We start from the raw sequence: 18,409 nt of genomic DNA on the forward strand, positions 1-18,409 counted from the left end.
TTTCATTGATTTTTGACCATTTACTCTTTATAAAAGTCACAACATAAAAATGAAAACTGAAGTATTTGCAAAGATGTATTCTAAAGAGAACGCTTAAAGTAACTTTGTGCAGCTCAGGTTTCTACCAAAGAAAATCTAAAGCCGTTTCTGTCCAACCCAATCGTCAGAATAAATGTTGGCAATGTGCGTTTCCACAAACTGCAGATACGTTGAACTTTACATTTCTTTGTTGTAATTTTACATTTCTTCAGGTCGAATTTTTAATTAGGTTTTGACAATAATGTGCAGCACAGTATTGTCAAAACCTAAAATTGAAAATTCAACATTCACAGTCTATGCTGATGCTCTGGTTAGGTTTAGGCACAACTAGGCTTAGGAAAACATCATGTTTACCTGGTTCTGTCGTTACAAAATGCTGAGTCAGACAGTGCCTCTGTATTCAAGAAGATCAATTCCCTATTACAGTACAGTGCAAACATGAACTATAGTACAGTCTTAAAACTGGGCAATAAAACAATTTGGATATACAGTAGGCTTCTATTTCACTAAACTAGTGAGGAATGATGTGTGTTGCGACGCATCAAGACGACACGTAGTGACGACACGTAATGACGACACGTAGTAACGACACGTAACGACACGTAGCAACGACGCATAGCAACGACGCATAGCAACGACACATCAAGACGACACGCCATAACACACATCATATTGACACTGTCAAACAACACATCACAACACACATCATAACAACACTTTGTCAAATGACACATCATGACGACACGATGTAATGACAAAGTCAACAGTTCAACGTTTAATAGACATAGACAAATGTCTTCTCACATGTTCAGCAGACATAGACAGTGCGCATGGCGACATATTTTTGGCACAAATGGAACCCCATATAATAGAGCTCAATGGTATTCTAGCTGTTTCTGGTGTCTCCTTTAGAGGAAGGACTTACTCTCCTCCCAGCAAATGCCAAAACAGTTACTTTTCCATGAGCTCAGAGACTCATTTTCTCACAATAGTAGAAGTGCTGTGGAAGGAAGTGCTCTCCATCTGGTGCCATTAGATAAGCTAAGATAAAGTAGAAACAAATCTTGAGATACTGTATGTTTTTTAGGACCTGGTCCCCCTTTGTATAATTTGTGAGAGCCTCTACCTGATAAAGCTGTACTTTGAATATCCCTGCATATGAAGTGGTCAGTTGGAATTGAATGTTAGATCATGATGTCCACTTGTACCTGAATATGTACTTTTTAAAATCTATTTGACATATAATATATAATATATAATAGTGTAACAAAAACAATCCACAAATAAGGTGTAAAAGGTGTAAGAAAGAAAGCTGCAATGATACTATCATACAGAGCTACTTCAGCAACTAACATTGCACTTTCATAAGTTATGGGGCTTACAAGACACAAATTTAAAAGAGAACTGAGAACAAAGCAGCTGCGGGCAAGATATCCCGTGCAAACTATAGAGGACATGACACAACTACGTTTATTTAGGTTGAGAATTGCTCCTCAATTTGTACTTCACATGTAAAATTGGCGGACTGTCTCTTGAATGTGAAGGCAGCTGAAAAAAAACACTACTTGTCTCTTTGAAAGATATGTAATCATCATTAAGTTTTGGTTGAAATATTTCAAAGTGGCAACAAAGCCAAGTACATTTTTGACATTTGTTAATGAAGGTTCTCAGTCATCCAGGTCATGGTAAATCTAGATGTTATATCGTAGGCAGCTGGACTTGTTTCAGGTTCTTGAAGACATTTCACCTCTCATCCAAGAGGCTTCTTCAGTTCTAACTAACTGGAGGGGAGCTGCAGGCTTTTAAACTCTGTGTGGGAGTGTTCTTACAAAGTGTGGGACTGTCCTTACAGAGTCATTAGTCAGTTTCAGAGTCATTAGGGCCACTTGTGGGTCGTTGGTCAAACTGGCCTTCATGTGGGTTTCTAAGGCTAGGTGAGCCAGAGCATGTGCATGGGAACACTAATTTTAATGATGTATTATTATCATTTATTATTTACTTAAATTTTTGAGGGTGGTTTTTGTATGTAATAATAATAATAAAAACTTTATTTGTAAAGCAACTTTAAAAACAGAGTTTACAAAGTGCTTTGATAGAACATCACACGTGTCCTCAACGACTCTGTAAGGACACTCCTACACAGAATTTAAAGCAACACTAGGTAGTTTTTCGACCTTAAAATAATGTTTCTAAACTCAGTTAAGTGATAGACAAATGGTTAATAGGATGAATGGTGACATCTCTGCAGCCTGAGGGGTGTCGCGCCAGCAGAAATGGCACTGTGTAACTTCACAGAGTGGGTGGGAACCTATCTGACATAAAGGCGTCTAGTGCGACCTGCTTTCCGGCATACGCCACACGTTTATTCGTCGGTGGATTTAGCCAGCAGCTACTTGGATTTTTCGTAAACTTACGCCATGGCCAAGCCAGCTAAAAAAGCCAAGAAGGTATTGTCTGAGGAGGCGAAGAAAAGAAAAACAGAAAGTGATAAAACAGAGCCCGGACACGGATAATATTGGACCAGCTTACACTTGGTGGTGCGAGCTGAAAGAAGAAATGGGTTTCAAGACTGATGGCGACCTAGCCTTGCTACTGGATTTGTAAGTCATATATTACACATATTTATTATCTTACTGACTTTTACTTTGAGTTGATTTGTTGCTATGTGGTGTTCATTGGGGCACTATTTCTCCACAGTTTATAACCGTAATAAAGCCGGGAGATAATCTAATGCTGTCCGTTTCGATAGCTTGCACGTTTTCATGTAGTGACTGTAAACGATGACTAACTTACTAAAACACTGTGAACGTCTTGTCTTGAAAAGTTGCAGATTCCTTAGGTCATGCAGATAATCAACGTAATTGTTGAACAGTGTGGTTGGGAGGTAACGTTAGGCTATTGTTGTTATCAGTAACGTTAGCATGCTACTTACTGTTGTCGTACCCAGTTGGTTGTAGTTATTACACCAAACGCAACGTCAACTTGCGATTGTATTTAGTAACTCCCGAAAACATACTCATATTTTCAGACGTTACTAAACACATTCACGCCCAAGCGTCGTGTTTTGGAAGTAACTTAGTCGGGGCAATCACTATAACCAACTCGGTATGAGAATAATTCTAGTATGCTAATGTGCTGTGCAGTGCAGCCTATATGCTAACAAACTACCAACTGCTATCTCTGAATCTAGCTTGTTGTTGGCACTCGATTGAGGTTTTTTCAGATGATTTCGTGATTCGCTGGATCCGTCAACAAATTCACGTGTATTCATTTTCCCCAGGGATGCTCATACAGCAACAGTATTTACGACACTGGTAACAGATAATTGCGCTTCTCAACCAGCCGGGGGTAGTAATGAGTCCAAACTACCTAGTGTTGCTTTAAAAGCCTGCAGCTCCCCTCCAGTTAGTTAGAACTGAAGAAGCCTATCTTGGATGAGAGGTGAAACGTCTTCAAGAAACTAAAACAAGTCCTGGCATTTGTTAGTGTACACAAGCAGTCAGGCATCACATATGATCAGTGTTGGGGTTGTAATCAGATTACATTTGTCTGTAACGCAGTAATGTAACGCATTACTGTTGAAAACGTCAGTAGTCACATTACAGTTATGAATCAAAAATGATCTTGTTACTTGCGCTTCTTTACGGGAGGACCGAAAACACAAATCAAACGTCCCTTTCTATGCGTGCTTATGCAACGCTCGTTCGTTACGTGACTCGAGCAGGAGCAGAAGACGAGCGAAAGACGAAGACGAGGAAGGAGAGTAGAGGCGACAGAAAGGAAACATCATCATTTGAGAGATGGAAATTCGGCCACTACTTCGAACTTGTAGAAAGAAAAGAAAAAAATTTGACTGTGAAATGTAAGCTGTGCCCGGGGCAGAAACAGCTATCCACCGCTGCCAACACAACCTCTAACCTGACCAAGCACCTGCAGCGGCAGCATGCTAGCATGAAGCTAGTGGCTGCTAAAGATTGGACCGAGAGTGATGCTGAAGAGAAGATGCTGCCGAGTCCGAAACCAACAAAACAGGCAAGGCTTGACTTTGACTCAAAAATTAGCAACAAAAGCATCTTGTTTAATTTTATAGTGTTAATTGGCAATTAAGGTATGGTGCGTCTCAGGGGATGTCATGGAGTAATCCAAAAGTAATGTAACTAGTAGTGTAACTAATTACTTTAAGCAGCGAGTAACAAAGTAAAGTAAGGCATTACTTTTTTAAAAAGTAAATAGTAATGTGTAATGGATTACTTTTTTTCAGTAACTACCCCAACACTGCATATGATCCACTGCATGACATCATTCACAGAGGACTTTCAAAGAAAATCTTTTACACAGAAACCCAGTCTCTGTTTGGATGTTGGTGTCTTTTGTTTTTGATGAGACCAACTGGCTGCTGATCCTGTATTTAAGGAAGTAAGGTCAGGACATCATTATGACTCACGTCAAAACCACTTCAATAATGTTTTAAATGTTACACAGCTATAACAAAGCAAGCTTTACAGCTGAAATCTACACGGTAGACTTCGGAAGAAAGGCTAGTTCTTAACAGGTTAATGTGATCCCGTTATTCCTGTTTGACTCTGTCAGGCTATGTAGACAATGGTACAGTATGTATGATAGTTGGTTTGTGGTACTGATAGCATGTGCATGGGAACAATAATTTTAATGATTTATTATTACCATTTATTATTTACCTTAATTTTCGAGGGTGTTTTTTGTATGTAATAATAATAATAGAAACTTTATTTGTAAAACAACTTTAAAAACAGAGTTTACAAAGTGCTTTGACGGAACAAAAACAGGACACTCAGCAAGATAATGTAACAGGATGCATAACAGTCAAGCCAAACTAGTCGAAGTAAAAACAAGAAGGCAAAAAAAAGCACAAATACTATACATACATACACATAAATACATAAATACATACATACATGCATACACCCCGCCACAGTGCAAGACTCCACCGGGAAAGCCTGGGTCATGGCACCCAAAGTGGTGCCACCCAACACACACCAACCACCCAAACACCATCGCAGAGCAAGCACAGCCCCCTCACATTCCTGCCCAACTTTATAGTATTTGAGCTTTCAAATAGCCAGTCTATAATAATATTCCATCATGCGTAATGACTGATGCAGAGGAAGCGTAGGTTGACCACAGTTCCCCGGTGCTTTTCAAGAATGAACAATAAAAAGTCAAGTTCAAGTGGCTGTAACCGCAAATGCAATACAGCAGGCATACATCCACAGAGGAAAAGGTCAATTATGGAGACAGGAAATGTTCTAGTGATTTCACTGTAGAGGTTCACAGTCCTCTCATTTTTCTTGTGTGCCCTCCTCCCACCCCCACACAATGACACAAACTATGTGTCTGTCTGTCTGTCTGTCTGTCGAGAAAGCCTTCATTTCCCTCACTTTGTTTCTCCACTTAGCCTCTCTTTTTTGGACTGTCTGTTCAGTTCTTATCCTCATCCTCATCCTGTTGACACCTTGCCTTATCCTGCATTCCTGTGTCTTCTCCCCAGTCCTAATGAGCTCCCTCTGTTCCCTTCGTTTGTTCTCTGTTTTTGCTTTACTGTTGTCTGGATTCTCTTCATTTGCCAGCTTTTTGTTACCTGCCTTTTTGCTTATCTCCTTTTGGATTTTGAATTATTGGGACTGGTTTTCAGCTTCCATTAAAGCTGTGGTGGCCGATCCATGTGTGAATATGATGTCTCATGCTCCCTGGACCACTCTTTAGCCAATTGAAGACTTTTTTTTCAGATTAGCCTCACTGATCAGTGGTTTTCTTAAGGCTACACAGCTGTTTAGTCCCACTCCCTTGAGTTCTCTTCACATTGTGCGTGTAGAAATGCTCTTACTTTCACTATTAAACATAGCCGTGAGTTCGAATGTTGATTTTTTACCATTTGCTTTCACCAAAAGTTTAAGTGATCTCTGATCACAATCATTCAAGATTTTTTCCCACAACATTTCTTCCTTGAAGGTGACGGTTCACCACTATCCTTCCAGGTTTTAATAATGCGTTGGACAGTTCTTAACCCAATTTTAGTTGTCGTCTTTGCTTGATGCAGGCCAATAATTTGACCCTTCTGAAACAGAGTAACATCTTTTCCAGGACCACAGGATATGTCTTCTGACATGGTTGTTTAAGAAATGAGAAGCAACTCACTGCATCAGTTAGGGTTCAATAACTTGTTGCCAGCTGAAACACATTAATCACAGCAGTAATTATCCAATGGGAGGCTCTGACCTGTTTGCTTAGTTAAATCCAGGTGACTTTTTTTTTGTTGGCCAGGTAGTGTATATACACATACATAAGGCAAGGTGTCATTATAGTGACACTCAGTCTGACTACTATAATATAATTATAATAATGATGATAAGACTAATAATAACAATATATTATTGTCATTATTATTGTTATTATTATGATTAATATTAATAATAATGAGTTCCATGTGCCTCACATTCTGCACCATGTGCGACTTTGCCCTTAAGGTGCAATACACTGCACTGCACTACACTACACTGCTGAAGTGCCCTTTAATGCAAACTAAGTTGAAAAAAGTATTTCCACGCTCATGTTAAGTGACTATTTCTTGAAGCTGGTCACCACAGAAACAAATGACACATATACTCCTAAAATCAGATGAAAATCTTCTGTCTGAAACATCTGAAATGTGAAAATGCAAGAAGCCTTGTTTTAATTTTGAGGTCATCCAACAGGCATTGAAATGTTTTCAGGAACAGTTTTAATAATGACTGAAACAAAGTTCCAAAGTTTCATGCAAGTTGATCAGAATACAGCATCTCCATAGAAGTTTAGATTGTTTTAAAAGTGCAAAACTGCATTTGGGTTCATGACACCATCAACAGACACACATGGTCATGGCCGAGTGAACATTAGTAAAAATCTCAGGGAGTTCCCCTACCACAGTGTAAGACTAAGATACAGGATTCATCTCTATCTTATCCAACACATTCCATTGGTTGTACAAAATAATAACCTATTAATACATTTTACATTATTTTATATGATCCAATAAATATGCAATTGTCATATATTAACACAACACAACTAAATTGTATAGATCTTACATGAATATTAATTACAAAAAGATTTAAAGGCTTCAACTACCCATCTTAGCAACACAATGCGATGAAAACATGAAAACAGACACTTAATATGCTGTCAATTACTCAACATGCCTCTTGGCAAGGTTAAGCATCCTGATTATCCTGAGGAACATTCGATGGCTCTAAGAAAAAGTTCAGTCAGCAGCCAGAATAGGTGGAGTAAAGTCAGAAAAAATTCCAGAACATGATTCATGTGGATGACTAAGTGGTGATTGGTTGCCAACAATCCATTCAAGACTGTGAACTGCACACAGGAAACCACACAAGAACCACGCAGTATCATGTGTGCAACCAGGCAGGTCATAGTGATTTCAGATTTACAACAGTAGTTATATTACAGAGGTATAAATCTTCCCCAAGACATTCGGCAAGAAAAAAACAAAAAAAATTTCAAAACATTGTGAGAAACAGTCCCTTATTCATGAATCACAGTGCCAGAGGGCTGCCCAAAATCCCCTGACTGAGCTAGTGCAAACACATTTGAGTTATGTCTGAAGAGTTAGGCCAAAATTGAGTCACACAATTATTTTTTTCTCCCAAATTCTTACTTTTTTTTTTTTTTAGAAAAGAAATTGCATCATCAACTTTCCCATTGATCATTTAAAACTGATGAAAGGATTACAAGGCCGGTGCACACTGGTGTTTTGGTCACACTTCCATGATCATCCTTGAATACAACATGTCTGTTAAACAAAAACACAGACCATCAGTTAACTAACTGAATGGCATCTTCTGGTGCCTCAATCTCACTTTTACTGTCATCAAAATACAATTTTGTCTTTACAGTGACCCTAATCCTCCTCAATAGAATTGTGTTTTGAAACTACAGATTTTTTAAATACATTTTATTATAAGAAACGCACACATACACATATAAAAACTCTGAAATAATATCAGTTCTTTTAAAGCAGGAAACAAGTGGAAGCACCAGCTCAGAGTACAGAGTGCCCCGTCAGCAATTAATTAAATAATTACATTAAAAAAACATATTTTTAACCTTACTGAACAGGCCAAGAGAAGTGATCGTGTACAACAGAACCTTTCATGTAAGAAAATTAAAAAAGAGATAACCCTTTCCATATTTTTATCAGCTTACAGTGAGCCACTGGAGAGAAAAGTCAGATGTAGCCACACAGAAATACAGCACTGGAATAAGAAACCCTTTGTAATCCATCAGCAGATTGACAGCACACCATTCTAAAATTTCTCAAGCATCTGGTGTCAGATCCGCAGCCAGTCTGACTCTGATCTATCACCTATCACAGACAGAGTTGATCATGCTGTGCTGTAGGTGCATATATTTTCCTCTGTTTAACATTTCACAACAGGTGCAATATAATGTGAATAAATTGTGAGTACAAAACTGTCCTTTCTTGGCTTGGAAATGTCACCCTGTTACCCTGACCCGATGTGTTGGTCATCTACACACTCCTAAAATGGACAGACAATATGGACTGAATGCTTCACACACCAAAATAATGTTATCAGCAGCAGGACTGTGTGGGCGTGGGCTGGATTTTACTGCAATAGTTTTCCAGTAACTATGCGCTGTTTACTACTCTTCAAACTTCCTTATCCGAACCACTGAGGTGGCTACGGCAACACATTTAAACAAGTGTAAATAATAACACCGAGTGATCCAGCCTTGTATATTACCATCCACACTACATCTGAAGTGATGACTCAGGTTACTGGAATGCTATGTACAAAATAACCAATGTTGCTCTGCAGCACTAAGTACATTTAGCTTGTGGGATAAAATGTACATGGTACTGCTGTAAGGATCACCTGACTTCTATAATGCTTTTAATACAGTGTTACAAAGTGCTGTCAAACTTACTTTCATTCACAAATTCCTAAGTCACCATCTCTGGTGTTTCTCAAAACACTCCTGTCATTTTGTCCTCCACAGACAGGGTTGTACCATCTTCAGTAACAGCTATCAAAGAATGTGACCTGGTTAAAACAGTGAAAAAGCCGTGCAGGTTGGCCAAATAAGGGCAGGGTAATTCCGTTACATATTTTCAGGACGTTGTAAGGAAAATATACATACTCTTTAGAATAGCGTATCATAGTTAAGTTGTTATTAGGCAGCAGTATGTCTCTGTACTGTTAATAATGAGTTTCTTTAAGTTCCCATGGAGTAAATATATTTTAAATATTAAAATTACATTTAAGTGATTGTAACTGTCAAGGCAAAAGTTCAGCGCCGAAGAACACCTGGTGTTCTTCCTTAACAATAAGGTCACGGAAAGATGATGTCACACGTAGTCTGCAGTTAACCTCCAGGTGAAACACGCCAGCTGTATAGAGGGATTTAATCCACGGTTCCATGCCACAACCCACTGTGTCGACTGATGACAGGAGAGGCCTGTCTTCAGGGTAAGCATCCCGGAAAACAAACACTGTGCTGCTGAGTGTCCTCCTGTCACACGTGAGGTCTTCCTTACTCTGATAGGTAATCTGCAGGAAGACTCTGTAGTAGCCGTTTCTGGGCACCACTAGGTTCCCACTGGAGTAGTTGAAACCTCCTATACAGAAGGCTTCTCCATCCTTACTCTCCCATTCAAGATATTTCCCATCAAAGTTGTCGCCTCTAGGAACTAATGAGAGCGGAAAGGCAGAAATTAGGTTATGAATGTTTATGTTTCTGTCATTTCTAGATAACAAGAAATATGTCACCTAATTAAGTGAAGCCTGACATATACTAAAGCACAGGTGGGCAACTACTTTATTACACTACTTTATTATTTTCTTTCGAGCAAACTTCACAGTGCCTGTTTTGTTGATATGCACATTACCAATCAGAGAGGAAGAACTAATCTGTGAAACCTGATGATTTAGTCTTTGCTTCCAATGGAAACCTGCAGACACTCATCTTGAGGTGAGTCGATCTTACGTAATCGTCTAGACCTATAACTTTTAGTTGTCATCATTAGGAACCCAAGTATTGCTGAGTACAATTCATAATTGTTCACCTTCCTTTCCCAAACCGCACCCTTTCCTTTCTGATTTGGACTAATGTGAATCGTATCCCATGGCCTTTAAGACCTACATTCCCAAAGCATCGATATTTGACAAGTTGGGAATGAGACTCAAAAAACAACTTACTTACAAAGTGGACCTTTGGGAGGTGTAATTTGTAAGAAATGGCCAGGATCTCTAAGGTAGCTCTCAAACTACAGGGGGCAGCATAACAGCTAACTGCTGATCATTACACTCTGTGCTGTAGCCATCTTTGGCTGTAGCAACTAGCTGTTAGTAAGTAGCTTAGTTAGCCGTGGAGTTTATTGGCCCAAATAGCTGACAGAAGTCTGCCTGCACTAGGGTTGGGACGATTGAAGAGTTTATCCTCACATGAATGACTTGATCAAGCCGTCATGAAATGTACATACTGTCCCATGCCTAGCACACACCGCAACCTTGGATTGATTGTGGAAGGATGAACCAAGACTGTTTTGCTGAGTTTCGTTTATGTCGAGTTTGAATGAAGTGGTGCTAAAAGAAAGATGGAAACTAGTCAGGACAAACTAAACAGAATGCCTCCAAATACTGCAGCTGACTACAGGTACCTTCACAGGGTTATCCCCATGCCTCATTTTATGACTATTCTGACCATCAGCTGATCACTATTACTGTGACTACTGTCAATTTGTCAGACGTGCTTTTAGAGCAAAGCAAAAAAAGATGTTGCTGTCTCTTGTGTGACTGACTGTGAGTCATAAGGCGTATTACTGAAATTCCTGCTCCATTGTGAGATGATTCACAACTGTTATGTTTGTTGTGCTACATTTCCCATGTCAGGAATTATTAAGTCTTTCTCACAACCCCAGCCAAAAAAATTCAAGCTGTCTGTATCACAGTCTCTGTATAGAAACTCTATTGTAGTCTCTAGTGTTATTTTATAGTTCAAAATCGATATATTATATATAGTTTATATGTTATGTAAAACCAACGCTATTACAATGTCTGCTGTAAATGCTGAACTGGTTGCATATGGTTACTAGACACCGGCTCTTTGCCTCATTCTATAAAGGCTCCAGTTGAAATTAGAATGTCTATTTTTAGGCTGTGCACCCCCATGGGAAACAAACTTCAGTGCCTTTCAGGTAAAGTACAGTAAAACCCTCGTCCCACTTTACTCCCATGTTTTTACCTGTTAGCAAGGCCCTTGGATGCTCGAAGTCATCATGTTGCTGCTGTTTGACGCGGATGCCTAGAAAGGGAGGAGTGTTGTTTCACACATTAATGAATGATTGCTATTAAAAGCCCATTTTGTCTTTCCTAGCCAGAAACCAACATGACCTTGTGACTCACTAGATTATTGAAGAAGATAGTCTATTTACCTGATGAATTGACGACGGACTGTAGTGATGACTGGAAGAAACAAACAATATTAGCAAAATGTGTTATAACCAACAGTAATGACAAAAATTTAAATAAAAAATATCACAGATAAAAAGAATCCTACAAGAAATACAGTAGAAAGTGTCCTCTGTAGTGGCACAATTCCTACCACATAATTAATTGTTTCACTTGAATTATTACAAAGTATAAACCATCCCCAGTGTATGCAGTTGCTAATCATACAGTTTATTATGATAGTTTGAATACATATGACCTATAACTGTTCGTTTAAATATTGCATCTATATTGTCAGGTGGTACAGCAGCAGAACAACATTTATGGGAACAAAGTTAGGATTTAAATACACTGTTATGGTACCATGATACCACACAGGCACAGTACCAGGGCTGCTCCAGTAACACACAAGCCTGGACCTGAAGTGGCTCCAGATGATGAACAGTCTTGTTTTGTTTCGCCAGCTGACTGGAAATCAGCAACAACATCCTAACAGCCCATGTCAATGAGTTACCCAGAAACAGCCCAGTGTGAGCTAACGCGCTGCCCTGCAGACACGACAGTCGTGTCAGAAAATGACTCTTCTGTTACGCTCTTTTTAATCCATGTTTTACAGTTGAACCGGCCCGTTGCTGAACCTGTTGATCAGTCGCTTGTGTGTGGCTCGGCTCGGTGCTTCAGAAGCTAACCGAGACCAGCTCCACGCAGCAGCTGTTCTGTGAGGCTCAGTACAGGCTGCGGTGACACCGGCCGCAGCAGCAGCAGCCTGTCACCAGCAGCCTGTCACCAGCAGCCTGGCAGCAGCAGCCTGTCAGCAGACACACTCCCTCTGGAACACTGGGGGTCTGAGCAGCACGACCCGGAGCTGTTCACGACGCGCGTTTTATGCGCGTGCAGCAAATTGAGCCCTGACGCCAACTTTATGCTAAGTTTAGGCTAACTTAAGGCTAAGTTTAGGCTAACTTAAGGCTAACTTAAGGTCAACTTTAAACGCTGCCGCAGGAAATAAGCTGTGCCCTGTTCAGAAAGTACAGACAGCTGTAAAATATCAGACGGTGACGTTTGTCATTGAGAGCCGCGGACTGAACGACGTGTCCGCCAGCTGCTGGACGTTTAATAAAGTGGACGCCACAGCAGACTGTAAAGTCCCTCAGGTCACCTCACAACAACAGGCAGCTACTGACGGTAACTCCAGCAGCACTGGCTGTGTAGGTATGGAAGGTTAGCCTACCTGTGTGTTCGCTGGCTGATCACCTCGTCCTCCGTGCATAACCGTGATCAGTAAACCCACAGCTACTGAAATCAGTAGAAGGAGCCCCACGGCTAAACACTGGGCCATTCGCCGGAGTCGTGTTTCTTTCTGGCGGAGAAAGCGAATCAAAGCGTCTTGCCGGTGTGAGCTCGCCTCCCCCCCGCAGCAGCAGCCGTGGCCCTCCATGCCACTGGTTTCCCACGCGCGGATAATAAGCCGGCGGCTCCCATCCGCCATCTCCATTTATCAGCGTGCTGTCGCCCACGTTAAAAACCGCCGCATTGGTTGGGAGTCTCGATTTAAGCGAGTTTCACTCAGTGTCTCGACTCAAACACGAACTTCCTCTTCATGACATTAGCTTCCCATAAACCACACGCGCCTCATCTTAAGCCAGATGCAGCAGACATGTGGTCAGCAGCAGCGCCCGCTCTCCCACTCAAATACTTTTAAAGATCTGGTTGTGGCGGCAGGTGCTCAGCCACAAAACACAGCAGAGGAACGTGTCAGAGCACGTTTTCCTGTCCCGTTGTTATCACACGGCCTTAATTAAACCCCTCACTTTCTGACCCACTCTGCTACGGACAACAGAATCAGCAGACACACTGAGGCGTCCCGCTGCTCGGTGATGGATGGTTGGATGGACAGATGACAGAGACACAGACAGACAGGACGACCACACTCAGCACCAGTACTGGTGCCAATCACATTAGCGTCCTCGAGGTGATCTGGCCTGCAGATCTACTTTACTACACAACAACCTGCCACAGTGAACATGTTGTGTTCCCCTCAGTGACCAGTGACACGTCATTTAGCCAGTTATTTTCTCTCCTATTTATGACTTGTGATCTTGTGAAAACTCAAAATTGCCAGGATAATCTTTATTTTGATTTATTTAATCTGTGAAACCCAGTAAAAAAAATCAGTAGAAAAAACATTAGAATGTTTTTCCCCACGGGATTTCTTATTAATGTCCGTGAGTGGAACTGAGTGAGAAAAAAATTCAGCAGAATTTTTGCTTTTCCATGTGTCAGAGTGAGAACATTTCTTTTTCTCAACAATTTATTTTTATTCTGCATGTGAAACTGAGTGAAAAAAAAAAGTTTTTGAAACATTTTCATTCGGTTCCACAAAAGGAAAAAAAAAAAAAATTCTCGTGGGGAAAAAAACATGGAAAATAAATCCTACTGAAACATTTTGTCTGGTCCGGCTAACACGTGAATATTTTTTTTTCTTCCTGAAAAACACTTTTCTTCACATGATTTCACAGCTGGAAAACAGATTCAGAAACTTAGAAAGAGTATCCTGGCAAAACTTTTATTCCCGCCAGATCACAAGTCATAAACACAGTAGCAACAATAATTTAAATCTCACAAGGACTTCTAGAACTGCTTGGTTTCATGTAAATACACACTGTATCTTGGACCCCAAAAAACCTACCTTAAAATATATATTATTATTATATTATTATTTATTATATTAACATAATAATATTAATGCATTAGTTGTGTAAGTGGCCATATAATTCAGGCTGCTGTGGAAAGACAAAGTGCTATAATATTAATAAGAGAAGTGTACCAGACCCCTCATGTCAGCAGTTGAATGAGAGGGCAACATCAGTAACCAGATGTGTGTGTTTGCAACACTGGATGAAGCAGACTGCAGCTGGCTGACAGGCAGGATGTCAGAGGACAAGGTTGAGTTAGCAATATTAATAGGAGAGCCCGCAGCTGTGACTGAGCATGGGGCATCATGGGTAGAGTGATGGCCATGCTGCTGCAGAGCAAATGAAATCCTTGTTCTAGAGCATAAAATACAGTGCAAACAGGAGCGGAGCATCCAAGGTGAAATTAGGAATGTGCAGAATCATGTAAGTGAGGCGGAATAATGAATACATCATTAATTCAAAGATGTGTTTTTCTTCCTGTTGCTTCGCTGTTCAGAATGATGGATGTACAGTGCAGAGTTTGTCAGTAGAAGTTTGTTCCCACATTCATCTGCTGAAGGGGGAAGTGCCTCTTAAACATCAGTTAGACATGTGGACTTTCGAGCAGGATTTTGTGACATCACAACTAGTTTGGAAGAATGAACTTATTTGTGGAAAAAACACAACTTATTATTATTCCAAACACACCTCTGGAATCCTTAAGTTGTGGCAGTGATTTAAGTTAGAGCCCAAACAATACTGGAACTGATGCCTATATCAGGGGGGAAAATTATGATGTTGATATACCAATAACATTCACAAATATATGTGGTTATCAAACAGTTGACAAAGACATGTCATGGAGGCAGGGTAGATTGCAGTTTAACAATAAACTGCCCAAAATGACGTCAGTGTACTGAAACAGTAGACTTCTCTGGGAATTTAATATTTATAAATAACTCAAAGCAACTTTTTCTGCATTTTATTCTGTAGAAAAAGTTTTCGTATCGGCACACATCAGACAACATATAAACCAATATTGGTGGGCTCTAATTTAAATTAAAGGAATGTGAGAAACACAAAGACAACAGTTAAACCCATTTTTATTTGAGAGTTGAGCTCTGACTTTGGGGTGTTATTTACATCATTTAATTCTTTGTTTTGAGTTTTGGGTGGTGCGTTTTAGTCCTGCAGCTGTGTATATGGCAAAGTCCACTGAGAATAAGAAATAAAAGTAAAAATACAAAAAGCTGTGGGCTGATTGCAACATCACACCCTAGAGAGTGAAAGGTTGGGAGCTTGTTGAGTGACAGTGTACACACAGTATACTACCTGTACAATAATAGTGCTACTATTCACATTCATCTGTACAATAGTCATATTTACAGTGATCACATTAGGGAAAGAGCCAGTACCTGAGGAGTTAGTTTCATAATTAACTTTACTCATTCACCATGGTAAAACGAAGCGCACCCAACCAATGATAGCCTAAACAACACAGAAAACATGTCCAGGATCAAGTGTGAAGCTTGGAAGTACATCAGTTTTACAGCAACTCACGGTTTTAGCTGATGCATACTGATGTAGGCTGGTTTCACTCAATAACAGTATCACTACTAGAATACTGTTTATGTTTAGATATCAAACAGGTCTTTTCATCTGAGTCATAGAAACCAACCTCTACACAAATGTGATTTTTCAAATGATTTGTTCAACTTTTGCTGAGGTAGGCAGCAAAGATCAGATTAGATTAAGAGAAGTTTACGGCGGTTACGCAAGCCTAGTATGAGTCACTACCGTACAGTAGTGCCAAGTGGTGAGAGTTCATTAGTGTTAGTTGTAGGTTCTTGAAAAGAAACACTCCTCTTAGATACTTCAGGTGAGCTGGCACGCTTTAACAAAAGACAGGAAGCTATAAACAAAAGATGAGGTCATTAAAATGTCTGTGCCAGCAGCTTTCACCTTCCCCTATGACTCTCTCCAAAACAAACTATACATGAAAACATACTGGCCAATTCAAATTACCATTCGACAGCACGTAAGATAAAACACCATGAAAAAACACATCATACATGTGCAGCATTTCTCCCGAGAATGAAACATCAACCAATAAATAAGAACTGAATAAAAATTAATTAAATAACAATCATTGTCTCAGTTTCAGATCACTGTTCAAGTGATCACGTTATAACTTAAACAGTCAGAAGTCCATTTTAAAAATATCTGAAATGCTAGGCTCCTCTTACCACTTTCAGGATCACTGTTTCAGCAGACAGGTGTATGCTTTGTGCCCGTCTTACGCCAATTACCCCCCTATTCTGCACAACAGTGCCCTCTGCAGGCAGAACTCAAACAAAACATTTTTTTCTTTGGACCCATTTCACTGATCGCCCATTCCACACAAAATCATATCAAAAAGGGAAAAATTTTCAAGTGGAAACTCTGCGTCTCTTTTCCATATCTTTGATCACATCTGCTTGATCTCACTGTCAGTTTGCAAAGTGTTGTGAAGTGCAAGACCAGCAGGGTAACAACAAGCAGTCATACATGAAGGAGCTTTGGATTTGGTACTTTCCAGCAGCTTTGTGTCATCTGTAAATCTAGGTGTCCAGTCTGGAGAAGGATGGATGGAATGCTAAGCCTTGTAGCAGTTGCCTTGCGTGGTGAGTGCCAGCTGGCCGTTGGGCGCCACCTCGTTGGCCTCGTCCTCCAGCAGGCCTGACACGTCAGCATTGGGGATGCTGTCGTGGTAGCTACTGAAGCTGATGTTGTCCTCTTTAAGTTCGATGGTCCAGAAGGGGGCGTTGAGTTTGCGGTTTTGGTACTCCCGGTAGGTGTACACGCCTCCGACGAAGCCCAGCAGCAGCAGCACCACCAGGATGATGACAGCCAGGATGATGATGTTGAACTGTGTCCAGGAGACTTCCGTCAGGGCTGCTGTGGTGTTGTCAGTGGGGCTGCTGAGGCTGGTCAGCAGGGCCTGGGTGGTGGCTGCAGTGCTCAGCACGGTGCTCATGTTGCTGCTGGAGGTCGCGGCTGGGACGCCTCTTGCTCTGACGGAGGTTAAAGTGGTGCTGGTGCTGGGCGTGGAGGGGGATGACGTGCTCGATATAGGACCCTGTGTTGTGGTTGTATCTGCTGGTGTGGGAATGAGCCGGGATGCTGAGGAGAGAAAAGCATTGGAAATATTATGCAATGCAATGAAAGCCGGTAGTTAGTGAACAAGAAACAAGTAACAAGCGACTCCAGGTTGTTGATGTATAACCAAAACAAATAGTGACACCTTGTGGCAAAAAGATATAACTACCTCTAAGCACAGATAGAGCTGCTGCGTTCTTTTATTTAATGAGGGCAAGCTTTAAGTGGTGACTTTTATGTTGATGTCTTTGGTAAGTAGTACAGTACTACTGTACAGTGTACAATATTATATGTGATGACTATGCCCAATTGTCCTCCCTCAAACAAAGTGAATTATAAGCTGTGACCAAATCCACTCACTCCCTACCTTATATATAATAGACACTCAGTAGTCGACTCTGTAGTGAGCAGTTAAATGAGATTTCAGACACTTAGAAATGATCAACATTTTGTGGTAATTCTCGCATCCATTAAATGCAATATACAGTGTGTGATTGTTGCAGATAGTAGTTTACATGCCATGGGTGTTATTTTTCTTCCATTATTTCCATTTTTAAGGACACTATGCAGAGCCTAAATTACATACAGAATATGGACACTCATGGGGAACAGTAAATATAGTGCACAGTAAATAGGGAGTTATTTGGGACATAGCAATTGACTTCTTCATGAGTCAAACTAGACACGTGTGTAATTAATTAATTAACATTAATGACTAGCTGCAGTCCTTTTATTTTTGCCGAGTCTAGGGCCCTGATATTGTGCACGATAACCATGAGACGCCGTGGCACATTGTCATTGGTAGTGTTATTAATATTAGTAGTTCTGTTTATTTCTTCTTACTACTGATTGAAGTATTTGTGAAAGTATTGGTGCACTAGAAGCCAAATATAGAGAGGGGAAAGGCCTTTTCTGAAGTTTACCTTGTTACAATTTTATTTTCATATAATCAAAATACCTCTTTTTTTTTTTAAACAAATAAGCCTATAGCTACTTTATTCTGATATTCAACTTCCATCAGTTTGAAGGTAGCACCGAAACTATAGGGGTTAG

At 40.3% G+C, this 18,409-nt stretch overlaps 2 protein-coding genes across 2 annotated transcripts in view; both read right to left on the reverse strand.

Moving 5' to 3' along the window:
• Positions 1-6,779: 6,779 nt before the first annotated feature.
• LOC311261513 (lymphotoxin-alpha-like) lies at positions 6,780-13,320 on the reverse strand. The gene is made up of 4 exons (XM_084360214.1): positions 12,775-13,320; positions 11,528-11,558; positions 11,338-11,397; positions 6,780-9,784 (listed from the first exon to the last, which is right to left on the reverse strand). The coding sequence occupies exons 1-4, from the start codon at positions 13,036-13,038 to the stop codon at positions 9,372-9,374; spliced, it is 768 nt and encodes a 255-aa protein (XP_084216340.1). The 5' UTR covers positions 13,039-13,320; the 3' UTR covers positions 6,780-9,371.
• A 1,984-nt stretch (positions 13,321-15,304) lies between these two features.
• The window catches only part of LOC311261635 (multiple epidermal growth factor-like domains protein 9), a 37,367-nt gene continuing 34,262 nt past the window's right edge, over positions 15,305-18,409 (reverse strand). The window contains exon 6 of the mRNA XM_084360451.1: positions 15,305-17,380. Within this exon, the coding sequence (XP_084216577.1) occupies positions 16,854-17,380 (527 nt within the window). The 3' untranslated portion in view covers positions 15,305-16,853. The remainder of the gene's footprint in view (positions 17,381-18,409) is intronic.

Source organism: Pagrus pagrus, assembly GCF_965226575.1.
Source record: "Pagrus pagrus genome assembly, chromosome: 8".
NCBI lineage: Eukaryota > Metazoa > Chordata > Actinopteri > Spariformes > Sparidae > Pagrus > Pagrus pagrus.

Coding starts and splice junctions, on each gene's coding strand:
- LOC311261513 (XM_084360214.1), bottom strand. CDS start 13,038: ATGGAGATGGCGGATGGGAGCCGCCGGCTTATTATCCGCGCGTGGGAA. Junction 11,559..12,774: donor ATCAGCCAGCGAACACACAG/GTAGGCTAACCT, acceptor TGTTTCTTCCAG/TCATCACTACAGTCCGTCGT. Junction 11,398..11,527: donor GTCCGTCGTCAATTCATCAG/GTAAATAGACTA, acceptor CTCCCTTTCTAG/GCATCCGCGTCAAACAGCAG.